Consider the following 13,844-nt stretch of genomic DNA (forward strand, 5'->3'; position numbering starts at 1 on the left):
TTTGTGTTTTCTGTTTCTATTTGTGTTTTTAATGCATGTCATCTTTTATTGTTTGTGGTTGTTTGTTTGTGTTTTTGTTACAGCAGATGGCCCCGCCCCTCCCTGAGCCTGGATCTGCCGGAGGTTTCTTCCTGTTAAAAGGGAGTTTTTCCTTCCCACTGTCACCAAGTGCTTGCTCTTAGGAGGTCGTCTGGTGATTGGGGTTTTCTCTGTATTATTGCTGGGTCTTTATCTTACAGTATATAGAGCCTGGTGGCAACTGGCGTTGTGAATTGGTGCTGTATGAATAAAACTGAACTGAAATTGTGATTGAAAAGTTTTCAAGCCATTCTTGCATGGATTCATCTCTAGAACTTTAAGCCATTTAAATAAATATATCTATCCATATCTATCTATCCATATCTATCTATCTATCTATCTATCTATCTATCTATATAGATAGATAGATAGATAGATAGATAGATAGATAGATAGATAGATAGATAGATAGATAGATAGATAGATAGATAGATAGATAGATAGATAGATAGATACACACACAGCGGCAGGTCCAGAAACATACAAGAAGCCCCAAATGGAACAAAGAAGAAAAGTACCCAGCAGGTAAACAGTAGGGACCAATGATGTGCAAAAAATTGACGGTTTTAATATTCTCAGCATACAATGTGCACAGATAATGGAGATTTGGAGCACCAAGATAACAATGCAGACATTTCTCTAGAATTAGTTTTTAAAAAAATATGAGATGGGACAGTGTGAAACTGTGGATGCAGAAAATGACACAAACAGTAGGTGGGATCCTCTTTCATCTTACACATTAAACTCTTCATGCTGCTTAAGGAGTTGCTTTAAGCCTGACATGCATTGACTGCATTGGCAGGAGTCATTTAGTGTAGGCACTCATGCAGCACGTCAGAAAACATAAGACAACAAAGGTGTAAATTTACAGTGCATCAGTCTCGGGAGTCAGTAGAGGGCGCTAACAGCCCTGTTTCCTCAGGCTGCAAGTCAGTGAGGAGCAGCTCGTGGCGCAAACAGCATGAACTGCGCTGTGCATGTCTTCACTGATTATTTATGGCTATCGTTTACAGCATGTGAATTATAAGAATAAAAGCAAAAGCTTCTCTGTACATTTTTTCTGTCACATTTTTATCGTGACAATTTCATATAGAGAAACATACAGAGAAACTTTTGTTTGAATTTTGTTTGAATTGATTTGATTTTTTGCTAAGAGCCTTAAAAATGCCCAATTCGAGGTAAAGTGTGAGAAAACGTCAATAATAAATCTATCAGCTGTCCTCCCTTTTTCCCGCCCCTCTCTTCATTGGCTCTCTACACCGACGTTCCACGCTAACGGGGCTGCGATTGGTCCGCTGGGCTGGCCGTCAAAGAGAGCTCCGGCTTTGGGCAGAGAGACGCACGCTGCTTCTAGTCCCTGCTGCTCAGTGCATCGAGCGGCGGAGGGAATTGGAGTTTGTGCGTCTTGTTGTGAGTCCGTGGACCAAACAGCAGCAGCACCAGTGCGCTTTTCCTCCTCCAGAGCCGCGGGCATCCCGGGGAGGAGCAGCAGCCGTGCATGTATTGGATAGAAGGAGGAAGAGGATTCTGCTTTTTTGCCTCATTCATTATTATTTTTTGACTCATTGAGACATCCATATTTTCGCTTTTCCCTAATGGTAACCAACACCGAGCAGCCGGAGACATGTGGACTAATCTGGGGAAACTGCAGCGCTTCTTCCTCTTAGTGTGTCTTCTCCTGACGCTGCGGGCTGAGGTGAGAACTTTATATCTTTCAGCTCCGAGGCAAATGATGATTTTGTTGCTCTGAAGTTCTGATTATTATTATTATTAATGCTGTTGTTGGGGGTTTGTTGTGTGTGGTTGCTTGTTTTTTTTTTGGGGGGGGGGGGGGGGGGTTCTTGTGGGGGGCTCGGAATAAATTCCATTCTTAATTGAATTGCCTCCTGAATCACGTGTTCTGGAATTTCGGGAGACAAATTAGATTTGCCAAAATTCTCTGCTGTGTCATAATTGCGCGTGTAACAGCAGACATCCGCAAATTTGTTCTCATCCAGGCGCCGAATGACTGCCATCCGCACCGAGTGCGTTAATGCGCGCCCGCTCTTGAAAGTTTGGTTACTCTAAGAAAAAAAAAGATCGTTAAGTGTCTTCACATGTTAGCAGTGCACCCTCACCTGCACAGAGAATCCCTCTACTGCTGTTATCAGCAGCAAGCGCCTCTAAATCTTTTAATGGTTTGCTTGTCTTTTCACTTTAGGTGATTTTGACTTTTAACTCAGACTGGATGGGTTTTCAAGGTGGATGTGTTTGTAAAGCAGGACTGCAGACTGATCTGCAGAGTGAGCTAAACTGGGAATGCTAGGTCCCGAAGCTGAAACGTGCCAAAAATGTACAGTAGCGTCTGTGCAGAGTGACTGCGCTGCAAACACATGAGCCCAGGTCGTGTTTTCTCCCCACATCCACTTGTTTCCACCTGGAATGTCCGCGTGCAGTTTTGTGGAGAGCTTTCACTGAATCAGTGACATTTCTCGTAAGGGCGGCGATGGTTATTTAACCGAGGGTCATGCAACACTTTGTATACCTGCATGAATCACTGATAGAAACAATAAACTGACTAAATGTAAGGTTTAAATTACTATTATTATTATTTTAATTACCTGTTACAGAGAGATGCTGCTACCATCTTAGGCATTTTTTTTCACACTGCCTTGTTCTCCTCAGGTGTCTCGGGCCACCGGTTACTTCGAGCTGCAGTTGATTTCGGTGGAAAACCCCAAAGGTCTGCTAAACAACGGCGATTGTTGCGACGACGAGAAGAGCGCGGCGGAAGGCCACTGCGGCGAGGACGAGTGTGACACCTACTTAAGAGTGTGCTTAAAGGAATACCAAACGGAGGTCACGACTAATGGACCGTGCACCTACGGCACGGAAACTACACAGGTTATCGGTGGGAATACTTTTCAGTTCAAAGGCGGACAGAAAACGGGACAGAACCGGAACAACGATGTCGGGAAGATCAAGATTCCCTTCCAGTTCGCGTGGCCGGTAAGTGGACCTTGTTTGATGGAAATTTGCCACGTTTATGTGATAATTGCGCTTTTTAAATTTTTGTTTTGTTTTGGTTTTTTTTGCTGTAACATTCCGATTTCTCTTAAAAGAACGCGTAAAACACTATGTTCGTTGAAATGGCCATTTAGGACGCGCAGGTGGACGCAAGTTTACTAATATGTCATTTTATTTGCCAAAAATAAAATATAAATGTAAAATTGGATGCTGTCACGTATTGAGGCTAAACCCTGGCTCACGCAAAGTGCAGCGCGCATCAGTTTGGCACAGTTCTCTGCAACAAGTCGCTCCTTGTCTGAATCTCTGCTTGCCACTCATTCTATCCGAAGTTTTGGCAACTTTTGGACTCTTCACATCATCAGTGATTCAGTCAAGTCACGGGGTAGATCACGCTCTTCTCTGGGAACTTTGCAGGAAATGTCCGCGTGCTTCTGATAAAGCCAAAACCACCTGGTGAGCGCAGGACGCAAGACTTTTACGCATAGTGGTGGAGTGGTGTCTCAGTTCGATGAGATACCAAACAAGCTGCTGTTTGTGTGGCTTGTGTGTTTAAATGAAAGGAAAGGGGGGGGGGGGTTATGTAAGGATTTTCAGTGCTGATTAAGAAGTGGCAGGTAACTTATTATCTAATCCAAACAGAATGGAGAGCCAATCAAAACCTGCCCCTGCTCCTTATTTGGAGGCACAGCGTGGGAAAGTGGATCAGAGCTGGCAATCAGAGTTTTGTTAAAAAAAAAAAAACACTGCTGTTACACCCACAGATCTGCATCAGGGAGGTTTACTGTTTGAAATGATGTTTTGGTGGAGTTTACAGGTTTTGTTCCCACAAAACAGCTGAGTGAGCTGTCCAAACAAGAGTCATCAGTCACTGTGAGACAATCTGGAGAAGAGGATCAAGGTTAAAATTGATCATCAGAGCATGAAGGCAGGGATAATCACACGATATTAAGGGAGGTGATTAGTCCAGTAATCAATTAGCCAAGGAAGGGAAAGTGATAAATCTTTTAATGATTGAGCAAACATTTATTTACATTCCCAATTCCTAACTATTTTATGATTTAGCACAGTTAGAAAAACTAATAAATAAACACTCAAAACAAATGCACAAAAAACGGTTGACTTCTTAGTGGAAACACTGGTAGATTCCTTTACTCAAAAAAAATCACTTTATAACATTTTTTTGCATTTTATTTTGTTAAAAATATCTCAGGTCTGACCCATGAAGTCATGGATAAATGATGATAGAGGGGCGTGATAGGGTGCTGGGATGTCCTGTGGCAGAGGACTTCTCTGGGTTCCCAGGTGTGCATCAGACTTATTCCACTGGGAAATGGGATCTGTAGTCTGTGTTTGATTTGAACTTTCTTTGGTTGTTCTGAGGAGTTTTTGAGGTGTGGCCCGGTGCACTGTCCTACAGGATGGAGCTGCTTTTCGGTGGGTGGCATCCACACAAGACCCAAGATTTTCCAGCAGAACATTTCATTGTAACAAAACGGTCAGCGGTAGAGCTGGGCGATAGAACGATAACGATATGTATCGCGATATAACTTTTACTCGATAGAGAAATTAAACTATCGCGATAGACCTCGCCGCTCTTGTCCTCTTAAAAAAAAAAAAAAAAAAAAAGGTCAGCCAATCCAAATTAAGTAGCGCAGAGCCGAACCAATCACAGCCGCAGCGTCACGTCGCGTGACTTGTTACGTACAGCACAAGTGCCAAGCCGCACGTGTGTTTGTTTGGGAAGCAGCCAGCGGGTAATGGAGGAAATGAGTGCGCCGACTAGAAAAATCAACTGAGCGTGACCGAAGAGAAAACAGATGATGGTTCCAATGCCGGAGAGATTGTCGAACGGAAGAGCCAAAGAAGTGTGACGGTATTTCGGCTATTTCAAGTCTGACAAAAAACAGAGTAGCGTGCACTGTAAATTGTGCCGAAAACAAGTCTGGAAATACAATAAACTGGTGCATGCGTCACACTGTGCGCCACGTTATTGTTTCGGTGAAATGAATTTCTACAATACTGTTAATTCTACTCTCTGCAGTGTTTAAATGCTTACATATACACACAGTTACTGTCCCTCCACACATACGACTCGGTTCTGCTTCTATGCCCCAATTTTGTTTACTTTTTCACACCGAGGCTTCTAGACTTCTGATTGGCCAACATTTCTGCACGGTTAGGAATCTAGCGCCACCTGCTGCTTTGGCATGTTCATAGCAGCGTTTTCCTTCATTTCTGCCTTTATGTGTGGACGGGATTATTTTTTAAAAAGAAAACGGAAAATCTCAGTTTTCAAAAATACCCGTGTACGTGTGGACGTAGCCTCAGTCTCTGACTGGAAGCGCTAATTCGTCATTCGGCTTTTGTCAGACTAAAGTAACTGTTAAAACTGTTTGAAAAGCTCAGCTATACAACAAGGAGAGATTGAGAATTTCCTTTTAGTTCTCAGTTTATTTGATATTGACAAAAGTTAGTCAGTTTTGTCTGTTCTTCTGTAAAACAAACTAAGATTTATTTTTAGAATTAATATTTTGTTTCTAAGTGGAATTGACAATTTAGTCTGTTTTGTTTGTTCTATTTTGAAACTTAAACGCTTTAGCGGCTGCCTTTTGTGTAGTTTGCAATATTTGCCTTTATTTATCTGAAAAAGTCTCATGTTCCTTAAGTACATCTACCCTGTCGAACTTATTATGGGAAATAAATATTTAAATAAGAACAAGCTGCTGATTATTTCACATTTTACTTGTGAGCAACGGCACATTTAAATCTTACAAATATAGTTATTTGGCTTATATCGTGATAGATATCGTTATCGACTGAAATGGAAAAAAACATATCGTGATATGAAAAAATCTCATATCGCCCAGCTCTAGTCAGCGGTATCCGTTTCATCTGTCAGCAGATTACTGTTGCAGTTTTTCAGTGTACAACGGTGTACCTAATCTTTTTGATTTTTAAAAGATTTACGTTAATACATAGCTTTGAACTTTTAGGATCATGTGGTGGGTGTTTGGTAGAATTCAAAAATAATATTTTGCAAGAAAAAATAAAAACATGAAATTACTTTTATGAATGACTGTGTGTGTGTGGGGGGGGGGGGGGGGGGGGATGAGTCCCCGTGCATCTGTTCATGTCAAAATGTACATATCGGGTTCTTTGTGTGCTTGGGTTGGCAGCAAGACCTTCCCATTCATCACTCCCCATGGTCAGCTGTCAGCAGAGGGGAAGATGGAAGTAGTAAGTTGGGGCCTTGCAGGCAGATTCGGTTACCACTAAGTTGTGTGTGACACAGGCGGTGGATATCAGTGTCACCTTCTACTCAAACAAGTGAACATCCTCCGGTCAATCGGGGCTGGGGGATGCCTTTACCTCGCCGCCTCTCAGGTTCATGCTCTACCCATTATTGGGTCATTGTTTCACTCGTCATGTGTGGGGTTGCTGTTTTCTGCTATCTGACAGACAGCAGATAGAGGTGTGTGTGTGTGTGTGTGTGTGTGTGTGTGTGTGAGAGAGAGCAGCATAAAGAAGGAGGGTATCAGCATTCAGCAGCTTCTTCTGATGAGGATGTCAAAGTCGCAGCAGTTGAAGGCTTGTAAAACAAATAGTTAGAAATAAATAGCATTTCACATTTTAAAGCAGTGCTCCATAAAGTTAACAGTGTTGAGTGAGCTGGTTTTATATGTACAGCGTCATCATGTTGATTATTTGGGAGTAACTGATTAATCATGTAATGTAAGATAATTGAAAAAAAAAGAAAGAAAAGATGCCTGGAATCAAAAATGATGTCTTTGAGTGTCTTCTTTCTACCCGGCAACACTGTAAAATCCACAGACAGACATCATTTAAAATAATAATCAGGAGAGAAAAGCAGCTAAAAAGAAAAAGAGAGGCCATTGCATGTAACCGTTTGTGATATCCCAGATAATACCGACTCTAAGCAACTGTTTCTTTCAGCTTGAAAGTTATAAATATTCAGATTCCTGGTTAAAGACAGTTACAGCACGTGCACCACAACTTCAGTCATCTCAAACCTCCAGATCAGGAACACCTGAATGATTACTGTGTAAACTTTGGCCTTGTTTCCCAAATCTTGTCGGACACTTAGAAGTGATGGAAATGACTCAACCGGTGAGGAGAATAAACTAAATGATTATAGCAAAATGCTATGAATAAAATAGACATGACAGTCAACACAAAAGGGTTCAGACAGTCTTTATAGTGCATGTTTGAGGTTTGGTAACACAATAGTGAACTCAGAGGAGAGAAACAAAGTATTGATCCGATACCAATACCAGGGTTGGTATTGATATTGGTAAACCTTTTTGCAGCATCAATTTCATGGAACTACTGTCCTACCTTCTTCAGTCAGTTTTTGCAAAGTGATGAAAACTCTATTTCTAAAACATATTAATGTAGTTATGTAGCCTTTTCTCACCTGGGATTAGTTTTATTTTCGAGGAAAACTCTGTTTAAGATCCCAAATATGTGTCGTATGCGTGTAAAATTTGTTGTCAAAAGGATGAACACATGTATGAGGCTGTGGCCTGTAGCCTGTGGTGCTGCTATAGTAGACTCCATTGGCTGACCTCTGTATCTGGGCCACTGGTCCTGACATAAATTAGCTGCAAAAAAAGGACATTGTTCTGCCCTCTCTTCCTTTGCCAATCATTTCTCCTTCATTTTAACCCCTCTGGCTTTTGGGGCCTTCAATGACATGTTCTTTCATTAGAGAAGAGAGGGGGGGGAGGGATTGGTCGATAGAATGAAGGAAGTAGTGATGATAGGGCAAAGGGAGGTAGAAGGGAAGAATGGGCCCCCTTTCAAAATTCTGAGGTTTTGCCACAAGGGAGGTGTATTTTTAGGATGCGGTCTTTTAAGATGTTGCTTTCTTTTAGTTGTTTTTTTTATAGTGACTGAAGCAAAAACAAACATTTACTTCTTCTCTTATTCCTTCTCTGCCGCTCCACTCGTACCCAAACCTTCCTCCGGCCCTCCATCTCCTTCTCCCTCTCTCCTTATGGGGGTATTTTTAGAGCTGCTGTCCTTCTCTCACCCCTCTGTGAGTAAATCAGGGATCTAGGGTGAGTACTCCTTCAGTTTCATAGCCCGCTTTTTTCCCCCCCTCCTGCCTGCCCCATCTTTTGCCAGAATACCCCCTCCCCGCCCTCAGCCTGGTGGAGCTAAGGGACAGAGGTGGAACAGCTGTTGTTCAGAGACCTCCTGCTCCCCCTCCTCCTCCTCGGATAAATGTTTTAGCGAATTGCATTAGGAAAGCAGGCTATGATTACAGCACACGTCGTGTAAGATCACGTCTCTCGGAGGAGTATCAGTGAGCAATCACAAAGTGTAATGTTGGATGACAGCGAGTTGCTGCCTTCCTCGGTTGTGTCCTCGATGCTGCCACTGCCAGCGGTAGGCTCGTTTGGCTCATTTGCCGAGTGCGTCCTTGGCGCAGTCTCTGTCTCTTCCATCAGGGAGCTCTTTCCTGTTTGCTGATACTTTTATGGTTGATTAGGTTTGGGTATTGGTTAGGAGGATGTGAAGCCCAAAGGGACAGAGGTGTAGGGTTGGTCTGGTTAGGGAAGCTGAATGAAAAGACACATGATGCAAAAGCACATGAAGCTGACTACCTGGTGTTACAGGTGGGCAGTGTGGTCACAAAGCCAGAATTCTGGTGTCAGCTTACTGAAGTATTCTCCTTGCATTTCACGTTAACACAGTTTACAGGAGAGAAGGAATTTAGAAAGCTAGTGTCTGCTTTTTAAATAAAGTTTGATTGTATTTCTGAGTGATCATCATACGTATATAATTTTTAAAGAATATGGAGGTACATCTATGTTGAGTGTAAGGATTATGCAGTTGTTTAGTTTGGCGCAGGCTGACGTAAATGACTGGTTTTTGGTGGAGAGAGTGTTTTGAAACTACACAGGAACTACAAAAAAGATGAAGTATTTAGAGTTAAGACTGGTTGCTCATTTCCTGGATTAAAATGCTTTTGAACAACATCCTGCAAAATTAGTTACTTGCATGCAACAGTTTGAACCAGCTTTATTGGCTGTGTCCACCAGAGTGCTAGTAAGCAGTTTTAGAAAGCAAGCTTTTAGTCATGGATGCAGATTTCAGAAAACGCAGCCGCTCACAAAATAGAAATGATAGTCTGCGGTCTCCAGCCTGCTGCTTCTCTTAGTTTGTGTTTAATAAGCCTAAAAGCCTGCAGCGTGATCATGGTGAGGCTCTGTTACGTGATGTTAACTGCACTCACAGTGGATCTGCTCATCTTTCCCACGCTGGTTTGATGTCAGATGACCTGTTTCTGGTCAGAGGCATGGAAATGTGTTGTTAGCTGCTCTGCCTGGTCAGCTGATTGATGCACATGCTGTGGATGGATTTGATTTTATGTGTGACTTGTGTGTCTGCGGGGGCGGGTTTGTGTTTCTGCACTTATTAGGCTGTGGTGATATAAATGGGTTTACATCATTAATTCAAACTTTTTAAAGTAAATACAAATTTTTTTTTAGCTTGCTACTTTCTAAAGCAAAACGTGAATAGAATTTAGTCACGATAAAACTACACAGAATGCTTTACATGGTTTGTAATTGACATTTCACATCATAAATAACACAGCAGGTTAATACTATTGCATTACAGTGTCGTATGTCTTTCTCCCTTAATCCTTGACCGGTTGCAGCAGATGGCCACTCCCTCTCTTAGCCTGGTTCTGCCAGAGATTTTCTTCCTGTTAAAATGCACTTTTTCCTTCCCACTGTCACCATGTGCTTGCTCAAAGGGGGTTGTTTGATTGTTGAGGTTTTGTCTGCATTAGTATAGCTTACAATATAAAGTGCCTTGATGCATTGAGGTGACTGATGTTGTGATTTGGTGCTCGGTCACACGGTCATATAAGTGACTTTCCAGCATTCTAATTGTGTTAAATTCATAACGTGTGTGTTTTGGTGAGGCAGACATGAAGTAGTATATGGATTATGAACACTGAGGTGAGCAGGGGTGATAAAAACAACATGTTAGAGGCATATACACACAGAGCAGCTTAATTTCCCACTCGACTCTCCAGTTTTGCTGACAGGGCTAATAGAGCGCAGTTAGATGTGGGTACAGGGAGAGACATTATGATGGGATGAAGAGGACATAAGGCGGGATGGAAAAGAGAAAGCGATTTTGTGTGATGGCCAAACCTTCCTTTGTTCCACTATTTATTTACCTCCCAAAATCTCCCATCAATCCCATGTTTATTTTATCCATCTCCCTCTTTCTCTCACAGGGTACCTACCAGGAGAACACCCTCCAACTACATATTGTGTTAGTTAAAAGGTTTTTGGCTTTGGTTAGTTTGTTTTGTTTTCAGGGTTCAGCGTTCACCTGAGGTTTGCTTTTTCTTTGTCCAAAAACAGACTGGGAAAGGATCATTGCATTATTTTATTTTTGTATTTGGCTCATTTAGGTTCATGCTGTGAACCAGCTGATGAACTAAAATGACACGGAGAGAAGTTTTGGAATTCTTTCATGCACAAGGTCAGCAATTCAACAAGCATAATCAAATCTTAATCCTCATCTTATAAGGATTTTTTTTTTAGTTGTTTGCAGGATTTTGTAGTTTATACTTACACTAGAGTGACACACTTGTTGGTAGATCTTCTTTTTTAGAGTTTACTCCAGTAAAGAGCACATGAAGTAGGAGTTAGACTTCCTGACACGACTGTCATTCTTTTTGTGGAAAAATGAAGCGAACGAAAGGAATAAACACACTAGAGTTCAAGTAAACCACTGCAAAGATATACAGCATGAACAAACCCTGACCTTACCCTTACTCGTCATTCGGCTGAAGTAATAAAACTGGAGAGAAACTCATAGAAATGGGCCTTTACACATCTTACTACAAGTCCCTCTTCGTCCTCTGTATCCCCCTGAAACGTGGATACTGTGCAGCCTGTTGTAACTGGCCTCTCCAGAGGGATTGGGTGAAGGTTCAGCAGGGTTTCTCAACTCATGTGGGACCCAAATCTCTGCCAATAATCTCTATTGCCCAACCTCCCCTTCATGGAGAAACCCGTGAAATACTCTCTGAAGCGCTATAATGTAACTAAACTTAATCTACCTTTCTCCTTTTCCATGTAAAGGATCAAAGTGTAAGGTTGTCATGTCTGATATTAGTCATTTAAAGCTGATCAAACAAAGCAAATGTTATTAACCCGGTATGCTTATAAGATTAACAGACATTTAAATGTGTTGTGTTTAACTTAAAGTCCCAGATCGAATCTATAAAAAGTGCCTGTGATGTCTTTGTCTTACATTGTAAGGCAACTTAAAACTGACGTTGTAAAGAAATGTGACATTTCTACTCCTATTGTACTTTATCAGACGTAGCTGGGCGTTAGAAGGTTACACCAAAGTTTTAGCCAGTTGGCCACATAGTGAAGCACGAGCGAGCATCAGTATGTGAGTGAGAAATGAGAGAAATGATGGATTAAGGGCCCTATTTATTCTACCTTCTTTTCCATCCTTCTCTGACTTTTGAGGTATTTTTTATTTGCTTCTCTTGTTTCTTGTCACTTTTTATTGATAGAGATGAAGCTCCACTCATCCACTTGTCCTGTAGCTTTTAGCAGCTCCACAAGCTTGTCATCATCAGTGTAGTTTGCTTGAGAAATCTTGAAACTATAGATGCCCATTAGAACACTTTAAAAGGAGTTTAGTTCTTTTTAAATGCACTAAAATTAATCCTGTGTTGGCATAAATGTGCAACTCTGAACCCAACGTGCTCTCATACCACTTAAAGTTTATCTACCATTGAAGAAGTTCATTTAAAACAGCATTTAGACCTAACATTACCTAACTGCCCCCACCTTGTCCACATGTTAAAAAACATTATTTGTGTTTGCAGCAAAGGGCAGGTGGACCGTTTATTTGTCACATCTGTGCTAAGGTGGGCCACTATTGAAGGACTCGGTCAGGATTTTCCCATGGCGTGAATATCGCTTTCCCAGTGGAGCTGTGGAAATGAGGCCTGCTTTAACCTCTTTGTCACCGCACCTTTCAGCAGGAACAATGACTTTATACCTCAGCTATTGTCCCTGGATATTGAGTTAACAAGACAAGTGGAGAGAAGGCGAAACAGAGATCTAGGAGGACAGCTGTGTTGGGCAAATTGTCAGCATTAGAGCATCTGGAAGTGCTGAATATGCTATTCATAAATATATATTCAGCAAATGTGTCTTTGGACTCTGGGATGAAGTCAGGGTAGCACCTCCATACTGCTCATTATCACTTCTTTCACTTCTAGTCCTCATTATTATTAATCCTACTGTACGTATCAGAGGTATTACTGTAAGTCTCGGCAATTTCCAACTTTCAAACTGCAGGTGGAGATTAAAGGAAATGAAAAAAGATCAGTGAATTCTTTGTTAAATCAGTTTGTGGTTTAGTATGTAAATGTCAGAACATGAAAAAATGAGTTGCAGGTATTTCCAGTTGTGTGTCTTGTGTAAACAGAAAGGGAATAACTCAGACTTACAAAGCTAGGATTTATATCATACGTCAGCTTATCTTTAGAGGGCTGATAAAGAAAGTAAAAAGAACTGAAAAAAATATTGTTCTTGCCACAGGCTGCTTGATCACAGTTGGTTAAACACACAGGTCAGTTGAAATTGGCTGGCTAACTGGCCGGGTCGCAGCCCCAGGTGTGTGTGCCTGTGCTGAGTCGGGAGTTTTCCCCTCATAGCCAAGAGGTTTGCTGTGAGTATGATTCAAGGGGAAATAGTGTATTGTTTATTTGCAGTTTTTACATTAGAATCAGTTCAGTTGTTCTGACATAGTTTTGAGAGATCTTGCAGACAACAAAGTTACGATAATAAACATTGTTCTTGACTGCCTCACTGGCTGTTTTTGTGCACACCTGGATGTTTTGGTCTATGTCTTTGGATGACTTTTATGCAGTTCCAGTTCAGTTTCCTGAACAATCTTTGAACAGTATAGCTTTCACCAGACTAGCATCGTTTAACTGGGTATTAACTGCTGCACATGGCCACTGGACATTGTGAATTATGATTCTGTATGGTGGACATTTGTGTTGAGATTTCAGCCTTTGTTTCAGATTTGTCACCTAACAACAAGCTGCGAGACCTCATGTTGGAGAAGCTATAGCATACAAGCATTTGGCATCATTAAATGTGATTAAGGAGTCATCATATAATTAACAAATTGTCTGTCCATCAGCAAAGTAAACTCATCTTTCCAGCTTTTCTTCACGCTGTATGGATACATGTGTGCCGTTTCTTTTCTCTCTGTATCTGATATTACAATATTTGTATAAAATTCAACTTTTCTCAAGCTGTTCTTGTTTGTCTTCGACGTGTTAGCTTAGCTTTGCTCTGAAAATAGCCTGCTGCCACTTACACATCTAGAACTGCACATTACCCAAGGAACCCACCACAGTACCTACACACTTATATTTCGCTTCAGCTCACTTCGGAAATCAGTAGGTTGTAATAAATAAAAAAATAAGTAAACCCAGTGGATTTGTTCAGTGAGCCACTGTGGACTTTTACGGCCATGGTTGGTCTGAATTTGGCTCTCTCTCTCTGGTCTTTTCCAGCACTTCACTGAGTTTACAAATCAAATCAGTAGCTTCAGCCAAGCATTTGAGCTAATCACAGACACACTCCTTACAATAAATCAGTGCAAAGTTTGGAGAATCTGCACAATTGAAATTTCACTCATACTCACTCTACAGACTGCATCCA

General features: G+C 41.5%; 1 protein-coding gene across 2 annotated transcripts in view; it reads left to right on the plus strand.

Annotated features, from left to right (window-relative positions):
* Positions 1-1,077: 1,077 nt before the first annotated feature.
* Positions 1,078-13,844, plus strand: part of LOC309696105 (protein jagged-2-like) — a 50,108-nt gene continuing 37,341 nt past the window's right edge. The window contains exons 1-2 of one of the 2 annotated variants that reach the window (XM_082517229.1): positions 1,078-1,774; positions 2,743-3,066. In XM_082517229.1, coding sequence (XP_082373355.1) covers positions 1,703-1,774; positions 2,743-3,066 — 396 coding nt within the window. In that variant the 5' untranslated portion in view covers positions 1,078-1,702. The remainder of the gene's footprint in view (positions 1,775-2,742; positions 3,067-13,844) is intronic. The other variant, XM_082517230.1, reaches the window with a different exon arrangement.

This window comes from Aulonocara stuartgranti (assembly GCF_965226115.1).
Source record: "Aulonocara stuartgranti genome assembly, chromosome: 19".
Taxonomy (NCBI): domain Eukaryota; kingdom Metazoa; phylum Chordata; class Actinopteri; order Cichliformes; family Cichlidae; genus Aulonocara; species Aulonocara stuartgranti.